The 20,204-nt window shown below is 38.4% G+C and overlaps 2 protein-coding genes across 2 annotated transcripts; one reads left to right on the top strand and one right to left on the bottom strand.

The window, feature by feature from the left end:
- Window positions 1-12,818: 12,818 nt before the first annotated feature.
- On the top strand, window positions 12,819-16,680 carry LOC137715242 (dicarboxylate transporter 1, chloroplastic-like). The gene is made up of 3 exons (XM_068454495.1): window positions 12,819-14,015; window positions 15,239-15,460; window positions 15,973-16,680. Exons 1-3 carry the CDS (start codon window positions 12,891-12,893, stop codon window positions 16,333-16,335), a joined length of 1,710 nt encoding a protein of 569 aa, XP_068310596.1. The 5' UTR covers window positions 12,819-12,890; the 3' UTR covers window positions 16,336-16,680.
- Window positions 16,681-17,390: 710 nt separating this feature from the next.
- LOC137714423 (putative F-box protein At1g67623) lies at window positions 17,391-18,020 on the bottom strand. The gene has a single exon (XM_068453644.1). The coding sequence runs from the start codon at window positions 18,018-18,020 to the stop codon at window positions 17,391-17,393; it is 630 nt and encodes a 209-aa protein (XP_068309745.1).
- Window positions 18,021-20,204: the final 2,184 nt, after the last annotated feature.

The raw sequence follows: 20,204 nt of genomic DNA, 5'->3' as shown, positions 1-20,204 counted from the left end.
AATTTAATTGATCACCCCAATCTTGGTGAACGCACTAAGTTTTCAATTTTTGCCGTGAGGTATGCAATCTTGTATGCAGCTATGTTGGTCCGCCTTGAGGCCCATTGCCACCCAACCTAGTTGATGTTACAATTAGTTACTAGGTGTAAACCTGACCTTTTTCGTATTTACGCATTTAGGTATGCATTCCATGTGCCAAGTTGTGCTGCCGCAATGTGCCAACATGGGACCTCAAATAAGGATGTGAATCTTCGTCGATTATGATTCTCCTTCACACTAACTCTCTTAGAGCCCTTGCAATCGATCTCTTTACCGTTCATTTGCGGATTGCCTACTATGTCTTATCTCGATCCCCATACTGTACAAGTGTGATGAATTCCAGTTTTCAGAATGTTGCTCCAGATGCATTCCTCTGATCTAGCTAAAGTGAGGAAATCATATACCAGCTGTAAACATACTTGCAAGAATAGATGTACTTAAACGGATGTCGAGTCAACATCCTCGAAAGGTGTACCGCCCTTGTTGGACAGTCTGGTACACCGACGAATAGCCAATCAATTTATCCTGGCCTTGAGCATAACAGATCACTCAATTCATATGATTCACTTTCCTAGAAGAGGAAGATCAAGGCACAAAATGAATCTATACTTGATCGATGTCTCAAATCATTTCCATCTCATAAGATTAATCTAGATTACTCCCGAGACTTGAAATTCTTGGTCCAGTATACTAGCTTGGATGAGAAAATGAAATTGAAATAAGATTACCATCAATAATGTTTTCACTTATATGGTAGCTACCGACATAAATGAAAAAGCGACGATATCAAACTGTGTTCCGTTGATTAAGTGACAATGTAGAACTGATTAGACAACCGAAATTACAATCCAAGTTAAAATTCCTTACCAATGTGTGTTTTGGACCTATCGTTCCTACAATGCCCAAGGTAAACCTGCTATGTCACAAGTGGGAAAGAAAGTTTATTGAGATGAATGAAATAATGCGATATGATGCACGTCTTATGGTGTAAGGTTTCTCTCAAACGCCCTGTGATTTATAGCAGCATTATGAAATGTGGTTAGTATTTCTCCATAGGGATATAGATACAAAGATTTACATGTAAGTTCCCGAAGAATTACATGGACTAGTTCAAATAGTTCCAAACCACGGAACACCCTCTTAACTTGTTTGAGGCATTCACTTACAGATTGAAACAACCCAATGGATGTGATATACCCATCTAAGTGATTATTTGATCAGTTAGGGATATGAAGTAAGTCCTTGTGTGTTAAACTATGAAGTCTTATTCCGAATTGCTAGAGTTACAGTTTATGTCAAATGACATGAATCTCACTAAAACTCTGGAAGAGCTTGAGAAAATTACCTTGCACCTGAAGATGGAATTTGAGATGAAGGATCTTGGGAAAACTAGTTTTATGCCTTGACCTGAAGTTCAAAACATTGTTTTGACGGTACTTTGATCTACCAACCGAACTACACCCTGAAGGTGTTACCTTTGAGTATACCTATGATATTTTATACACTATATGTAAATGAGACCCTTGAAGAGGTTATGGAATCCAAAGTTCCATATTTGAATTCAACTTTGCACTTGTTGTACTTAGCTCATTGTAATTAGAAAGGACATCTCCTTCTCTGTTCCTCTATTGGTAAAGATGCAGCATTGCGCCTACATGCAACCATTGAATTGGGATTAAAGACGTTTTCCACTACTCTGAAGGAACTAAGGATTTGGGCAAATCCCAATGCATCCTGAGCGGATTCGACCCTCTGATCCTCAAAATGATGTTTGCCTTGTTTGTTATGCTGACGCTACTTATCAAATCTGCACAAGGCACATCCCAAATGGTTTTGTCTTTACCATTAGGGATATCGCAATATCTTGGACCTCCAAGATATGACCTTAGTTGTGAAATCTTCGAATCATTTCAGGACTCACTTTACTTCACTACGCCATATGTGAGACATGGTTAAGAGCTCTTGTTAAGCATATTCGAAGTACTTACTGTTTTCATTCATTGTTGAGTCCCAACAACGATTCATGAAGATTATGCCGCATGTATCAACCCAACCAAGACATGATACATTAACAAAGTCACGCCAAAACATATTGCATCTACATCTACATCAACAATGTATCAAGAGATTGAAGTCATGCAAGCCGATCCCAGACAACCTTGTCGACCTCTACACAACGTCATTGCCGAAGTCAACCTTCTAGAAGCTTGTCCGAGGAATTGGTATGCCTAACTCTTCATATTCAATGCTTGTAGTTCTCATTTGGAAGTTCTGTCAAACTCAGGGGAAGTATCCAAAAGTATACTCACTTGATCTTAATGTATTATTTTTCCCTACAATTAGGAGTATTTTTTCCATTGAGTTTTTGCTACCTAACTAGGTTTTAACAAGGCACCCATCCTGGGCTGGTCATACCCTTGTGAGCTATTCTACTTACGTCCAGAAGATGTATAGTTTTGACTTAATGCAACTTGTCACTTTTCTCCTTAGTCTATGTGTTTTTTTCCCACCTTGAGTTTTACCATAGCGATGTTTTTGTGAGTTTTACCTTTTATGCATTCTTCCATTGATTTGAGACTCATATTCACTCATTGTGCCGACGACTTCATCAACTAAACTTACGTCAACGCTGAAGACCTGATGCACCATTTGTTTGAGTATTTACACAATCAAGGGGGAGTGTTGCAGTCCTATTAGATTAGGAATGTGATTGTGTAAATCCTAACATATCTAGGATATCCTTATGGGATTCTACCATATCTCTTAGACAATATATTATCCTATTAGAGTTGTAACCTATTAGGGTAAGGAATTAACCTTCCCTACTACTATAAATAAAGGCACAATGGGGTAGAATAGAACACACCTCACAATTACACATCTCTCTCTTCTCTCTACTATTGCCGCACCCTCTCTCTTCCTCGTCTCCATAATTATTCAATAAATTATGCCTACAACATTAATCACTTAATCATTAGTGTGATTTAATTAAAATGGTATAATATTATATTTCTTCCACCTTAAGTTGGATCACAAGATAGAAGCTTATAATCATTTAGACTGGCTGGTGTAAATTCGGACACAAACTTTGGCCCCCAGTTTTCATGAACTTTTGGCTCTTGCGATTTAAGTTTATGAAAACTTACATTTAGATGATACGTTCTTACCTCCTAACCCAGAGGTCAAGGTGATACCTTAGAGGGTAGAGCTTTACCTTTCATCTTTAAAGCTAAGAGAATTGTTTATGTTGGTGTGTCTTCTCCCTTCTCCAAAACCCTCTTTATATTGTGGTTGGGAGGAACGGAAGACAATGCCCGTGAAAATCCCAAGAATACTTCTCTTTTAGTTTTCTTTGATTTTCTCTAACTATCACAAAGAGGATTCAAAAGCTGACATATGGTTCTTTTTGAGACAATTATTTTTGCGGGTTCTCTAACTTTATTTCTATTGTTGCTTTGAAGGACTTTTGTGTAATTTGCTCATTTAATTTTGGCCAATTTAGTCTAAAAAAGATTATAGTCGCTATTCCGCGACTCTTTTTGCTATTATACACAAATTGTTGGAGATTGACTCTTCTCCAGATCCTCCCTTTGCTATAAGATTTTGGTTATTTTATGGTTATGAATTCATTAAGCCGTGGAAAAAAGTTGAAAAAATAGAAGCATAACATAGCATAATAGAAAATTGCCTGCACTAGAACTACAAAATGTGTATGCCTATTTCATTAAGTAATAAACAAGCCTATACCATCCTTTGACCATGACGCCGGGTCCTTCCAAGAGAAATCAGAAAAGAATAATAAAAAAATAAAAATAAAAACAAATGAGCAAAAAAAAAAAGAAGAAAGAAGATAGCAAGGGCGAATATTGAAGCACAAGGAGGAGAAATTTAATGGAATACAATTAATGAGTGAGGAAAGAGAATAAAAAACTTAATTATGGATTTTCTTCACAATGCATAATTTAGAAAATTAAAAGTGACAAATGTGATTGCATCCAAATAAGGGTCTAGAACTTGTGTTAAATATTGTTTTACCAAAAAAAAAAGTCTAGAACTTGTGTTAAATATTGTGTAAAAATATGGTGCACGGTTCTGCCTTTATTACTAGTTAGATAAATCACAATATTTAGTCCACCCAAATAAGAGTGGTAGACTAATAAAGGATCTGTGTAAGCTTTGTAGTGTGAGCTTCTAACTAAGTAGGGTATTAAAGTTATTGATTGTATGAAAATTTAAGTGGAGTGCATGAGAGATTCATTATCACCTCATGCTGAGATCACATTTAGCATGCTGTGATCTGATAAGTGTTGTGAGAACTCATATATTAGAATTTATTTGTAGTTTACATATTTATCTAGTTGGACCTACTCCTAGATTTGACTAGTGGTTTATTTCAATTATTTATAAATCAAGATCTTTTCCAGATCATCTTCATGCGAACCCTTAGGATGAAATAATCTCAACCGTTCACGTAAAATTGTGAGGTTGAGATCACTCTTTCTCTTCTATCTCCTTCATCACATCTGCATCTCCACCCATCGACAGCGATAAGCATGACGACGATCCACCACAGAAGAGCAAGAGGTCACTCGGGTTCGGCACAAGTTGAAGGACCTCTTCGTATCATCGCCGTAGTTCGAAGATTGGATTTCGGATAAAAGTCGAGGAATTGTGGACGAATAAGAAAAACGAGAGTTGCTATCAGCATCCGAGAATGGTGATCGATGTTGAGGAGACTTGTTTATCGAAAACTCATCTCCCAACGCCCCACCATAGGCTATTCATCAAGGATGGATCATACCATTCTTTTTTAGAACTACACTCGTGGTTTCACTCTCATTCCTGGAGATATGTAGGCAATCATTTTCGAATTCAACCACACACCCTAATCAACCTCATTCTCCCCTCATCAGATATCATGGGCTAGCCCAACTAGATTTCGCCTCCATCCATGAATGTGTTCGAATTTGGTTCCAACAATTGGTGCTTTCATTGAGAGTGAATTCATATTCTCCAATCTAAATCACTCTATCGACATGCGAATCTTCTTTGAAGAAAAAAAAAAGATCAAACAAATGAATTTTGGAGTAATTCCAATTGAGTGGATTTGTGATTTTTTTCAAGATAATGGTATCAAAATTCCAGGCTTTAATGCCAAGTCGTTTGATTGTGGCGAAGAAAACAAGGCCAAGTGCGTAGCTTTCTCAGATTAACGTTTCTGGATGTATGGGTATTTTGAAAGTCAAGATGGCATATTTTAAGGAAGGTTCCTTCTGAGGATATGTTGAGGATGTCCTAAGCTTTAAAAATAGACTTTCGAGACCGAATCGAAGATGATTTGATGGTAAAAGGTTTACCTGTGAGCGACAACAAAAACAGAGACGACGATCATAATTAATTCATGATTGATTGAAGAATCACGAGCCCCAACTTCATATGGTGTGAAGAAGAGTTTTGTCACAAGGCCTGGATTTTCTACAAGGCTTGGATTTTCTGAGAAAAGCACAAAAATGGAGGGTTTCTAATACCTTTTATTTATTTTAGTCTAATATCTTATTACTTCGAAAAGTTTAAATCACTTTACCATGAAACAAAAAGCCCGACCTGAGTATTTGTTATCGTTCTGCTGTTGGGAAGGCATAGGTTCAAGTTTGGATTTAGGTGGTTGTTGTGGCGTTGGTTCTTGAGGTGGAATAAGAAGAGGTTAAGACTCTTCAATAAGAAGTTGTGGGGTGAATGTTTCTGGGACTACAGTTATTAGAGCACGGAACTTTTTTTCTCTTCAATAGCAGAATTTTTTCCTCATCTTCAAGATTTTGGTTACTGTTTCTGTTATCGGTAGCAGCGTTTAAGAAAGTGCAGCCAACAACGCTAAAGAGGTGTTGTCATATCTCTTTTGTTTCTTCTTTGCGGGAGTTGGAGAAATTTTGGTTTTAAGGAAATGAATCACCTTATAAACCTCATTCGCTTGGATCCATTCATGGTTAGGAATTGGAAACTTAGAGCAATGATTCCCACTAAACCCTAGACTGATTCAGAAGGTCCAGATGGCTCTGAATGAAAGCTTGGCCTTCTTCCTAGTTGCACACCCTCGTTGGTGGAAGGTTATATGGAGAACTTTTGAAGCTCTACTGAAGAAGAGGCCATTGAAGAAGATTAAAGGGATTGAGGAATTTTTTAATGTATAAGTAAAAAGTTGGAGCATTTTCCTTTGAATGATATGGGGATTTTTGGAAAGATAAAGAGAAATGTCTGAAGTTATATAGGTGGCACGTTGCAGAGTCATCTAGCCGTTGAATGTAGACCGATTTCTCTTGGGATCAATGAATCTGACGGCTAAAATAAGTGAAGAATATCATAGGTGATTATTGTTTTTTGTGCACACACAACAAAGGAAATTTCATCATTGCAACCTTTATGGAATGACACTCGAGGCCGCACGTCTAATACGAAATGTCTTTACTACTTAACAAAGCCGGATCGTCATATGAATATAGAAGACTAAACTATACGTATTCCAACTTACTCCTAAATGCATGGTCTTTGGAGAACTATCCATCTTCAAGGGCAACAAATTCCTTGGGATACATAGTTAGGGGCAATTATGGGACTATGATTTTTTAGGGCAAGAGTAAGATAGATCGAAATACAGTTACCTCAAAAGTCCGGTCACTTAACAGCTCTAAGCAAAGCTGGATTAATGGAATAGTGGTGCCACCATCATCCTATTCCGGAGTAGTGGGTGAAGTCCGAGGGACTTCGCTGAAAATGACCATGCTTGGTCCGCAAGACACGAGGTTCTAATTTGGTATGGAATCAACCATTCCTCTCTAAGTCTTGGAGTTCGTACAATCTAGGAATTAGCATGCGCCGTAAGTAATCACACTCCTAAAGAAGATGCAATATCTACATCTAAATATCCTTTAGGAATCTCCTGGCTTAGTATAAGGATTCTATGCTTAAAAATCTCTCTCCCAACTGGTTTAAATATATCATTCTAGTGTTCATCTCTACTAATGCAATCATCATGATCCATGCGGTGTGCAAATTTGGTTCCAACAACTATTGTTCGGTAATTATTTTTTCTAACTCCAAACCGATCCTTCATAAATTTTCTCCCTTTGAAGGACACGATTAGGTTTATCAGGAGAAAAGAAAATCTTTGATTCTAAGAATGCAACATCCATAATGACTTAGAGTTTATGTGATGAAGGATGATAGCACTGGTAGCCTTTTTATTGGGAAGCAAAACCACCAAAAAACAAAAACATTTCATTGCACAATGGTCAAGCTTGGAGCATTGATTATTGTGAAGGTGAATATACGCCACACACCCAAAAATACGAAGGGTGGGATTGAGGGAAGGAGTCAAGGACACATGATCTGCTAACACAACTAGAGGAGTGCAAAAATCAAGCAATTCAGAGGGCACTCTGTTAATCACGTAAACGACATATGTAATTTCATCGACCCAATAAGATTACAGAGCAAAGGTTTCAATGAGAAGTGTCCTTGTTGTCTCACAAATATGTCAATTTTTCCGTTCGACCACCCCATTTTAATGAGGTGTTTGAGGACAAGTGGTTTTGCGTATGATGCCTTGCCCTCTGAAAAAAAAAAAAAAAAAAAAAAAAAAGAGTTATAATTCGACATTAACATACTCACCTCCATTATCAAAGCGATGCACTTTAATAAGAAGCAAAAATTAAGCCTGAATGATCTAATGAAAATTCTTGACAATTGCAGTAACATCACTCTTGTGTTTCATTGTATATAGCCAAGTTATCCTAGTATAATCATTTGCAAATAACATAAACCATCAAATTCCTTGTAAAGTAGAAAAAGGGGAAGGACCCCCCCACACATCAAAATGCACTAATTCAAAAGAAACAATTCTTTTAGTGGAACTCAATAGGTAAAAGTTTTGATGACTCTTTGCTAGAGTACATACATGACACTCTAGTTCAGAGTCTGAAATACCATCAAATAAAGACACAACCAGCTTTCATAAATAGCGAAACAAGGCAAGCCCAATGCCATAATAAAATCTTCTTAATTTTTTCACAAGTCCCACTACTTACTTGATTCTCTTTGCCAGGAGCCACATGTCAACATAATGCAACCCCTTTCTCTCAGTACCATGCCCAATTATAGCCCGAGTCTGGGTATCCTGAAGTAAGTAATAAAGCGAAAAAATTAGTACGATAAGATCCAGTTGTTTGATAACTTGACTGACTAATAAAAGATGATTTGATAATGCCAGAATAAGCAATGTATTTTGTAAGGATAAATATGCATTGATTGCAATAGAATCAGCCCATGTTATTTAGATAACCTCCATTAGCAGTGATGACGCTCTCTTTTGGAGGGGGAATCATGGATTGAAATAGAGACTTGTCATACGTCATGTGGTCAATAGCTCAGGATCAATAATCCAACTAAAGTCCCAGTCTCTAGACACAGTTAAGACTTTTCCCGAATTTCCTGAATAATCATGATCATCAGAAAGGGATACTTGATCAACAAGAGATAATATTGTCTTATTTCCTATATTTGCAACAGATTGATGCGGTAGGCTTAGGTTTAAGATTTGCAGTGCCTACTGCCAAGAACAAGACGCACATACGAGGATCAAGATTTTTGTGCTTCTTAAAAAACACAAAGCAGCACTTGGTAAAATTTTTTGGTTTTCAGTAGGATTGATTGTCCTAAACACAAGACAATTACAAGTTTAGGGGTCGGCAGCCAAGGAAGCTACACGGCAAGAATAGGTTTTTCGAGTTTAGGGTGTTTTTTTTTTTTTGGGAAAGAGACAGGCAGAAACATGCTTTGATGCCAAGAAAAACATGTAAAACTATTAGAATTTTAGGGTTTGAATTGTTGTGTTGTATTCTTCTCTCAAGGAGGAAATATATATATACAAGTAAAAAGATAGTCTTGGTACATGGAAGTCCTATTCAAGGAGGAAATCCATTTTAATTACAAATCCATAATAAATAGGAAAGTTGATTCATGCCAACATTTAGATTAAACCCTAATTCCCTGTCTATATTTGGTTTCACAGTTTACTTAGGAAACAAGGTTAGAACTTAATTATAATTATTTCTTGTGCACCAAGTTAAGGGATATACTCAAATTTAACTTGGTGCAATTAAGGGATTTTCTTGTGGGCTAAGAAACCATCACAGGCTTTGATAGTACAGTCATAGGCTATTAGTGTTTTATAGGATAGTCCATTTATGGGTATGACTTTATTAGATTGAAGCCTATAAATAATTGAGGTCCCTACTCATTATGCAATCATCACAAACCCTAAGCTCTCCATATAGTTTTCGCGATTAAGATGCAGGAGTGAGGAAAAGACTTCGAGTTCTTTCTAGTGCAGTTCATCATCTTTTGTCGAGTTCTCAAGGCGAGTTGATTCATTGGGTTTTAATGGCATGAGATTGATAAGGACTTAGTTAGTCATGCCCTAAGATTTATGGTATTATTCGTAACCTAACAGATAAGGTAAATGAATTTCAGGACCCCTCCCACTTGGGGCCCTAGGTGGTCGCCTCTTCTGGCTAGTTTCAGGGCCAGCCCTAGGACTAACAAATGGTGATTGTGAAAGTGTTGGTGAGAAGGGTGGTTGTGCAGAATGTAATGGGTTATAGTTTTGAACAAAAAATGGAGAAATGAAAAAATCAGATCGTGATCGTGAAAGCATATTTGGTTAATTAATTTGAGTGTCATGAACTGGCATCAAGATAGTTTCAAACCTAGCGTTCATGTGCAACATATGCATGGCTTGTATCATACCAAATATATACCAAGGTATGGTTGTTTTTTTTATCACTTTTAGTCCATAAACATGATTTATATTCCAAACTAAGGATTAGAAGATTATTAATTGCCAAACTTAACAATGAAACTAGTGGTTTTAGCAGCAGATCATGGAAAGGGAAAAGCAAGAAGGTAATGGATGGATTATTGTTCCAACGATCTACAACTTTGGGAGTGCACTTTGCTCTTTCTTAACCTTCGGAAACCAAAAGATAGCGTGTAAAATATAACCTTACAGATATCAAACTTCAAGCGTGTAAAATATAACCTTTTTCAAAAAATTATTGAATTGCGTACCTTCAAATGTAATTGTTACCTCCCGTCAACTTAATTAATGGAAGGATTAATGTTGCAAGGATCTATAACTTTGAGCGTGCACTTTGTTACTTTTTAAACTTCGCGAATCAATATGTTATAGATATCAAACTCTGAGCATGTAAAATATAATTTGCTTAAAAACTTATACAATAAAATGATAGGAGAATAACAAATTCAGTCATCAACCTTTGCTTTAATTTTGGTTGTCATATCATGAGTTTGTAGTGGGGAATAATTGAGTAATTACAACAACAAAGGTCCAGCCTAAAGAGAATAGAGAAACAAAGTTGAAAAAAAAAATAATAATAAAAAGAATATCGTCGCCTAAAATATTCGAATTCTCGCGTTGAAACGCTATATACTTGGAAAATTTTGAGTTTTACTCTAAGGGTTAGAGTAGGTCTTAGCAAGTAGACGCCTTAACGACTTTGCCAAAGCGAAACTTCGATAACAATTCACTTAAACTTTTTATTATAAACTATACATCGTGAGTCGTTCACTTGTTCAGAAAATTATAGTTTTCTGATTATCCGATTTCCATTTTTTCTGACAGAGCAGTTGAGTTGTTTCTCGAAAGTATGGTGGAAACTAGTAACCTAAGCTTAACTGTGATAGATAGGTTAATTACACTTAATCATCTAATTACCTATTAAGCATTTGTACTATATGTTTATACGACAAGATTAAGGAAAAAAGTATTCAAACATATATGGTGGCGCAATGGTAAATGCTCAAAAGTTAAAACCATGCGAGCTACAAATTCTTTTCAAATATTTTACAATTTTCAGTTTATTTAAAATCGGGGTTGAGGTGAGGAGGCATGGGAAGAACTAGGGCCTTGACAATGACTAGGGTAGGGCTGGGCTGGGCTGGGTTGGATATTTACCTGCCAATGGAAAATTTGAGCTGTGTGATTTGATTTTCATTGATCTTTCCCTAATGCATGAAGTGTTGACAAACTTATGAGCTAATCATATCTATGCCTCAATGTTTAAGCCTTTAAGGGTAAATTTCAAAAGATAGACAATAAAATTTCAATTTTCTTCAGCTTCATTGAAAATCAAATTGATGACATAACAAGTGCAAGATTAGTTTTCTAGGCTGACAAGAAAACTACACTTGCACTACTTAAATAACAAATAGTCATCATAAAGTTTCGTCTTCCTCTCAACCAGCAGTTCATAGAACAAATCAAGACTACTCTTTTCCCATTTTTGTTCTCAACTCCTAATGCAAATGTGACTTTTATGTCGAACGAAAGGCTGGTCTAACATTTATCACTAATCAATTTAACAAAGAATCATACATTCAAATAACCTGAAATGTATAGACATTATTTTAAAATCTCAATGTAATGGAACATAATTAAAATCACTACCCCCACTTTGAGAAGCAAGACCAAGACAAATTTACAAGCCCAATAATTCAGATGAGAATCCTCTTCGAATTCTCTTTATGAGGATTTATGAATCCTCACATTCTATTCGTTCATCCTACATCGTGCAACCAGCTTTCATTAAGCACATTTGTGTTTAATTTTAAATAAAAAAATTCAAAATAATTTATGACCTCACGATGTATGATAAATTAATAGGATGTGAGAATCTAGATATTCACAAAGAAGATCCGGAATCCAAATCCCAATAATTCAACTCCTAGGTTGCTAATAAGTAATAATACAAATCTCAATTCCCGTAGTTCAAGTTCGTTACGCAGAAACACTCCGGACAACGAGATCCACCCATGTGCACTCGTGTGGTGCCTAATAATTTCCACTCTTGGACTCTCAATGGCATTGATGTCTTTTCACGTGCTTAAAAGTAGGGACCTAACTTCTCTGCCCTCCCAGTTCCCATACACTCCCTTCCCCTCCTATTTGTGCGGTCACGGTTAAGCCACGCCAATATTTTATATCACTATTCTTTTTGTTTTATTATCTTTATAAAAAAAAATTAATATAAAATATTAACGTGGCTTAATTGTGATCGCACAAAATAGAAAGGGATGGAAGTATATGAAAACTGAGAAGATAGAGAAGCCGGGTCCTAAAACTAGTGGCCCAGAGGCGTAGATCTCCTCTGCTGCTTCCAGCACAAGTCTCCCACTTTCCCTTTCCTTCAAACTGTCAGAAAGCCCTTAGTTCCCTTCCCATTCCTGACGACCAGACAAATACCACGGACCAATCCCTATGCACCACGTGGATCCGATCACTTTCCCTTCGTCCCTCTCCTCTCCTTCTCCATCCCCATGTCATCAACAAGAAAAAGCTATAACATATCCACTCAGATCCTGCCACGTGGACTTTCCAACCGGCACAGTGTCCCGGTAGTTGAGGTCGATGAGAAAGATGTACATGAAACATGTTCATCGTCGTCGACGTGAATTCACGTGTATGGTGATATTTTATCAGACCCTGTTTTCAATGCACCCAAAAATCTCTTGTCGGAGAATTTAGACGGACATTTCGATTTTCAAACTTCCAAGTACCAACTACGAGCCACTCCATACGGGATTTCCAAAGTCGCAGTTTTAAAGGGCCGTCGAATCCCGATCCAACGGCCCACATTTCTACCCTACGTTGACTTAAATACCCCTCCCCCCCCGAGCGCCTCCATTTCGACCATTTCTACTCCTGACAACACATGCTGCTGCTGCCGCTGCAGCTGCTTCTCTGAGCTTCGCCGCAGCAGATCCCAACCCCCACTCCGATGGCGTCGATCGCCCTCACCACCGCCGCCACCACCCCCACTTCCACCCTCCCCTCCCTTAGATCCCGCACTCCCTTCCCCAAATCGCTACTTTTAAAGCCGCTTCCCGCCTCCCAAACCCGCCGAAACTCCATCAAAACCGCCGCCTTCGGTTTCAACAAAACCCTCTCCCCCCTCATTTCCTCCCCCAAACTCCCCAATTTAACCCGGGACTTCACTCCCTCTCGCCGTGGCTTCTCCGTCAGAGCCACTGTAGCCACCGGCGGGTCCTCCATCACTCCCGCCAAGGAACCATGGCAGGGCGCGGCGATGAAGCCTCTAATCGCGTCGATCGCGACGGGAGTTATCCTCTGGTTCGTCCCTACTCCAGCAGGAGTCACCAAAAACGCGTGGCAGCTTCTCTCCATTTTCCTCGCCACCATCGTCGGTATCATTACTCAGCCCCTGCCTCTCGGAGCCGTCGCCTTGCTCGGCCTCGGCGTCTCCGTCCTCACGAAAACGCTGACTTTTAGCGCTGCTTTCTCCGCCTTCGGAGATCCGATCCCCTGGCTCATCGCCCTCGCCTTCTTCTTCGCCCGAGGCTTCATCAAGACCGGACTTGGAAATCGAATTGCGTACCAGTTTGTCTCCCTCTTTGGTAGCTCCTCTCTGGGGTTAGGGTACAGTCTGGTCTTCAGCGAGGCCTTGCTGGCCCCAGCGATCCCTTCCGTCTCCGCCCGAGCCGGAGGGATTTTCTTGCCGTTGGTGAAGTCCCTCTGCGTCGCCTGCGGCAGCAATGTCGGCGACGGGACGGAGGGTAAGTTGGGGTCGTGGTTGATGCTCACGTGCTTCCAGACTTCGGTGATTTCGTCGGCAATGTTCTTGACGGCCATGGCTGCTAACCCCTTGAGCGCCAACTTGGCATTAAACACGATTAAGCAGACGATTGGGTGGACCGATTGGGCCAAGGCGGCGATTGTGCCAGGTTTGGTGTCGTTGATTGTGGTGCCTTTGCTGTTGTACATTATATACCCGCCGGAGGTGAAGAGCAGCCCGGACGCGCCAAAGCTTGCAAGGGAGAGGCTGGAGAAGATGGGGCCAATGTCTAAAAATGAGATTATCATGGCCGGGACTCTGTTTCTTACGGTACTCATTTCTTCTTTTTTGTTAAAATGCCTGCATTGCGTGCACTTTTCGGTTTTTCAAATTTGGGTATGTTTTGAAGTTGCTTTCTACGCTAAATTTGATAATAATTGGGTATGACTAATAAATGTATTGAGGACAGGGGCTGCATTGAGTTACTCTAGCATAACTTCAATTTTTTGCAACGTCGAGGAGCTACACTGTTGTATGTGAGATTTAAATTAATGGGTTGTGCTTGTTGAAGAGCCATTCTCTGTTACTATCGAAAGAGGCTGTGACAAGTTTATGGATTGAATACCTGCAATAATTTGATTAGTTATCAGCGGTATGCTTGGTTTCAGTTCCGTTGATATGCTTTGACAAATAAGCTTGATGTTCTAAAGCTTGTACGTGCCTTCAGTTTTTTAATTTGCATGTTCCTTAGATAATTTGATTGATTCGTCGTATCAATTGCTGTTGGCATTTGTCTGTTTTCCCTTTTCCATGATGCTACATAAAATACCATCCATTTCCATTTTTTGCTGAAGACTCCTATTTTCTATGATACTGTGTAGAATGGCTACAAGTATTACCATCCATATTCAGTATACTAGAATGGTTCTTATATAGAGTGGTAGTCCCATTTGACATGATATGCATTCAGCACCTGCAAAGTTGGCTTGTCTACTTTCAGGTTTTGTTGTGAGGTGGCATTGATTCAATTGGTGCTTTGGGAACCGAGCATTATGTTGTTTGAAAACTTTACTGGCAGGGTTTCCCTCATCACCAAATAAGGGGAAGTAGTCTTGTGTAGTGTTCTTGTTTTTGAGTTGCTCAAATTATCTGCCAACTCAAGGTGTTGGGTAGGAACTTGTTTTGGCTGTTACTTGCTGTGTGTTTTGTAGGCGTCCTTCCCCTTCAGTTAAAAACGAGCGTTTAACTTTTCTTAACCTGTCCTTTCAGAGTTTAGCATTTAACTTAAGCTTGATCATTGAATGCTGTTTGTTCAAGTTGCTGGTGTTCCCCTTGATCATTGGTTACGGGTTATAATTCGCACATTTATTTCTCCTATGCCATGAATTCTAGCAGTTTATCTTGAATTAGTATTATATCACTTGATTGTGGTAAATTATCTCCCTTTACTAACACGTGTACACAACTGTTTTGGATGCATATGTAAATCTAGTGTGTTGTTTAAAATATTAATGCTTATAGTTTCCCTCCTTTTTTATCTGAACACGTATCAGGTGGGGCTTTGGATTTTCGGAGGAATTTTGGGTGTGGATGCTGTAACTGCTGCTATTCTTGGATTATCTGTTCTCCTCGTTACTGGTGTTATTACATGGAAGGAGTGCTTAGCTGAATCAGTGGCCTGGGATACACTTACTTGGTTTGCTGCACTCATAGCAATGGCTGGGTATCTCAACAAATATGGTCTTATTTCTTGGTTTAGCCAGACTGTAGTTAAGGTTAGGCTTTCTTTCCGCTTACTGGTCACATAGTTGTGCATGCTGCTGATATCACCACTACTAAAAGTTATAAATGTAGTTTGAAGTTTCGGTTAGCATTACATTATTCTTTTGTTTGTTTCTGTGGTGAAAAACTTTAGTACAGAAACATAAAAGAGGATTCATTGTAACTTAATTTATGGTCCTTTCAGAGTTGTTATTTGCTGTTTTTTATCCGTACGTAATTTCACTTTGGCAAGTTTTTAAGTTTAACTAGCTCAAAAGTCAATCTGCTGGTTTCCCATCATCTAATTTCGGGATGTTTTTGTTTAATGGCATAAAGTACTGTATTTACAATTCGCTAGGTTATCTACTTCAAGTAAAGCATATGCATCAGTGCACCATTATTGTGTCTCCTGCTATATGACCTCAACATCAATGAATCTTCTTACAAGAGGCTCAACCTCAACGAATCTGCTAAAGTACTGTATTTAATTTGGTCATCATTAACAACGATTCTGCTATTTTTACAGTTTGTTGGCGGATTGGGTCTTTCATGGCAAGCGTCTTTTGGCATTCTGGTTCTTCTATATTTCTACTCTCACTACTTCTTCGCCAGTGGAGCTGCTCATATCGGTGCCATGTTTACAGCATTCTTGTCTGTTTCTACTGCCCTTGGTACTCCTCCTTTCTTTGGAGCGATGGTGCTTGCATTCCTCTCCAACCTCATGGGTGGTCTTACCCATTACGGCATTGGATCAGCACCTGTTTTCTATGGTGCTAACTACGTCCCACTTGCCAAGTGGTGGGGTTACGGATTCCTTATATCCGTGGTCAACATCATTATTTGGCTTGGAGTTGGAGGGGTTTGGTGGAAGTTCATCGGCTTGTGGTAAAAGTGGTTGGCCTTGAAAACCTGCCGACCTGAAATTCGGCATGGTTTTTTCTGTTTGTTCACTCAGATGCAGTTGTTTCACTTCTTTCCAGGGCACACTGATCTTTCCCTTGAATTCTTTCACATGGAAATAATCTTGAGACCCTTTGGTGAAAAATGGGTATACATAGGAGGTCCATTTAGAGCAGAAATTATAAAATGTACCCCAAATTTTGATGTGGCATGACAATACAATTGAAGAATCATCATTTGTTGATGCTTGAATGTACCCTGATCTTGTGCTGCATTTATTTTCTTCGTGGTATATCAAGAACGAAGGGATCGTACCTTCGCCATAATTCTTTTAGTTTGAATGATTAACTGTGCATGGCACACCGCTAAGATGGCATCTTGTATCAATAAAATAAAGACGTGTGTTAGTTTTTGTTTACATGATGGCACGGAACGCCATGTGACGTTGCACCCATGTCACGTCAGTTCTCTTAAAAGAATTAAAGTTCGCTATTTAGTTACTCAGCCTTTGTGCCACGATGTCCAATTTAAGTAGGGATCGGCATTGGGTACTCGTGGGAGAAAGTTGTGCATTTTTGGTATTAAACACGTGTTTCTTTCTCGGTCGAAGTCTCTTAGTGCAGAAGTAGTCAACAACATGACTCACCACCGCATCACCACATTCATTTCATTCGCCCGACCAAGCTCATTTGCAAATTGAGATGCCCACATCAATAGAAAGACGTAATTAGCTCAATAGTTACTTGACATGCTCATTACGTAGCTCTTGTAATTTCTAGGATCACAGAAACAAAGTTTCGTTGCATATATAAGAGAAAATACACAACAAAACACATATTTTTTTGTAAACTAAAACATAAGGCATTATTCATATTGCAAGTTAAGAAAAACATATATTATTACAAGCGATATCATTATTCTAAACTACACTAAGGGAATGGAAGAGTGAAAAAAAGTTTGAACTTGGGACACTGTGTGCTGAAAAAGAAAATCATATCCACCAGGACAATTCACAGCATGCTCTTGGACAACTGCCATGCATACTTAGTCCATCCATCGGCTACAGAAAAGCATACCAAATATGAACACCTCCCAATGCATATCACAGGCTTTGCATTCCCCATTCCACTCGATTTGCTTTTGCCCAATCATGGTGGCTTCCATCATTCCAACAGTCCAGTCATTTTCTAAATCAGCTCCACATGCACTACAATGTAGTTTTTGCTCACAGTACGGCAAGATGGTGCTGAAAACCGTCTCCTTACTCACATATGGCATGCCTCCAACATATTCAGCCATTCTGTCCCTACATTCCTGTAAATTCGATGGATTAACTGCATTAGACATGATGTTTAGACCTGTTGGGACCTCGTCTCCTCCGGACATCACCAAAATCGAGCCATATGCAAGGGATGCACATGGATGCCCGCCGTTAGCTGCGCGCATCAGCCATTCTCGTCCCAGCGCGCTGCTGGTACTTCCTCTACCAAAGTAGTGATCCATTCCATGTCGGAACAAAGCCTCTTTGTTCCCGTGCTCCCGGCAACGGTCCACGAGGTCCTGGTATCTGTTTCCATAAAAATCAACCTGAGGGAAGTCCGGAACATCTACCAGTGACATCTGCCGATATATTGACTCATTTTCGTCATTGTTATCTGTGTCGAAGGGAGGCATTTTTTTTATAATGTACTACTTGGATTGATTCGCAAGTGACCGAATGTTTGCTTGCAAAATGAATATGGATAGACTCAACTCCAACTGCCTATTTATAATCTCCAATGCTATGTTTCGTGGTGAATACTTTGTGCAATGTAAGCACCCTAATGTTGCAATTCAGTGTGGGAATTGCCATACATTCATCAAACAACTTAGAAAGTTATAATATATCTTTAAAAGGCTATATTCGAATCAGATTTATTCCATCCAAATTTGAATTAATAGTGCGTATATAATCGGATTATCAGATTCGAATTATTGAATTTAACTTATAAATCCATATTCCCATAATTACTAGATACATAATTGATATGATGATTATTTGGTTAATATTAAGATCCATAGGGTGCGTTTGTTACATTGGACTATCTCAAACTAGGCTAACGAACCAGCTTGGCTTGGACTGAGCAGGATAAAAATAGTGAAATGTTTAGTACAGTGTCAAATTAAGCTATGGACAAAATATTTTTTAGGACCCAAATTATTATTTTTGATCCACACCTTTTAAATCATTTTTTATTTTTACCATTTCTTCAATTTCTTCTCTCATTGTCTGCAAAACAAAACAAAACAAAAAGAAAGAATTCACAAATTGCTCTGCTTCAAGACCCTTCACCAGTTCACCCTTCTAACAAGAGATCGAGAAGTAAATTCACAAAGTGCTTCTACGTATTCAACCACTGACCCCTCACCCCTCACCCTTCTCTGTTGTTGAAATCGGAAGAACTTATTATTTCTTCTCGCGCAAATTGCAGATGAGGATATGGGAAGGGGAGCGGCAATTGGGATGGAGGGGTTCTGGGTGGTAATCGGATTAAGATTTTAGACTGCGGTCACTGGAGAAGGTCTGCTTGAGACGGTTAGATTAAGGCACGTATAGCTGGTTCCGGAGTCGAGGCGAGTCGAAGTTAGCGTCATTTAACTTAATCCTTTGCTGCATCAAACATAAGATTATAGTCCCCACTTAGTCTTGTCCCTCTTAAAGAAGTGTAACACAACGGGATCGTTGAAGTGCTTTTTGCAGAAAGCATTTTAAATACTTTTAGAACACAAAAATATTTTTCTTTAAAATGTTTTTAATCATTTTCAAAATACTTCCAAACGAGTATTCTTTAGTTTTGGAGGCTATATGTATGTAATATTAAGAATCAGACCTAACCAGTAGAGCTAGGCCATGGGCCAACCCAAAGCCTAATATGTAAGGCACCTAACCCTACCCATTTGAAAAGGGTGTTGCTATCTACATACCATATTACCATCATACAATCCCTATTAATTTATATTCTTTGACCTTTTTTAATTCTTTCGATTCGTCATTTGAAAATAGAAAAAAGAGTGTGAAAAGTAAAAAAGAGTGTAAATAGCATCACATCTTAAAAATGGCTAAATAAAGCCTGACCCTGTGATTTGGTCGGGCCGTAAGAAAGTGATTAACCTAACTTAGCGACAATAGGAAACAAAATCCTATTTACAATTAATCAACAAAATTACTCATGTCAACACTCCTCTTTAAATTGGTGCATAAATATATCTAATGCTGACTTTCTAAGTGAATTGTAAAACACCATTTTACTCTGACAATACCTACATCAAGATATTTGCTAGTTAATCTTCATACTTCACAAACGGAAACCAAACATCTTGAGCTTCCAACTTCTCTTTTAACAAAATGTTTACCTACTTCAACATATTTCGTACAATCATTTTGAACTGGATTATGAGCAATGTCATAAGCAACCTTTTTTTTCATAACATAGGTCCATCATCAGATTAGATTAAATCCAAGTTGAGTCCACAAATTTTTAGCCAAATAAGTTGGAACATATTCATTGACTATCTCTTTATATTCAACTTCGGTGTTTGAGCTAGCAATCACCTTTGCTTATTGCTTCGTCAAGTAATTAAATTATCCTCAGTAAACATAAAGTAACTAGATTTGGACATTGTACCTGTAATAATACATAGTATTCACTAAGAGGGTGCATAAATATACTATCAAACTCACAAGATATGTAAAATTAGGTCTTCAAACTAATCTTTTTTTTTTTTTTTTTTTTTTTTAAGAAGAAGAGTACGATATTTCATTCATACTAATCTTTACTACGTTGTTTGTTATCTAAAACTAGATTGAGATACGTTCCT

The sequence above is a fragment of the Pyrus communis genome, chromosome 14 (assembly GCF_963583255.1).
Source record: "Pyrus communis chromosome 14, drPyrComm1.1, whole genome shotgun sequence".
In the NCBI taxonomy this organism is placed as follows: Eukaryota; Viridiplantae; Streptophyta; class Magnoliopsida; order Rosales; family Rosaceae; genus Pyrus; species Pyrus communis.
This window is presented reverse-complemented; position numbering and strand designations above follow the sequence as displayed.

Bases quoted from the DNA above. Each gene is read 5' to 3' on its own strand.
- LOC137714423 (XM_068453644.1), bottom strand. From the start codon at position 18,020: ATGCCTCCCTTCGACACAGATAACAATGACGAAAATGAGTCAATATAT.
- LOC137715242 (XM_068454495.1), top strand. From the start codon at position 12,891: ATGGCGTCGATCGCCCTCACCACCGCCGCCACCACCCCCACTTCCACC. The intron at 14,016-15,238 runs GTACTCATTTCT...AACACGTATCAG, and splicing joins CCGGGACTCTGTTTCTTACG to GTGGGGCTTTGGATTTTCGG. The intron at 15,461-15,972 runs GTTAGGCTTTCT...CTATTTTTACAG, and splicing joins TTAGCCAGACTGTAGTTAAG to TTTGTTGGCGGATTGGGTCT.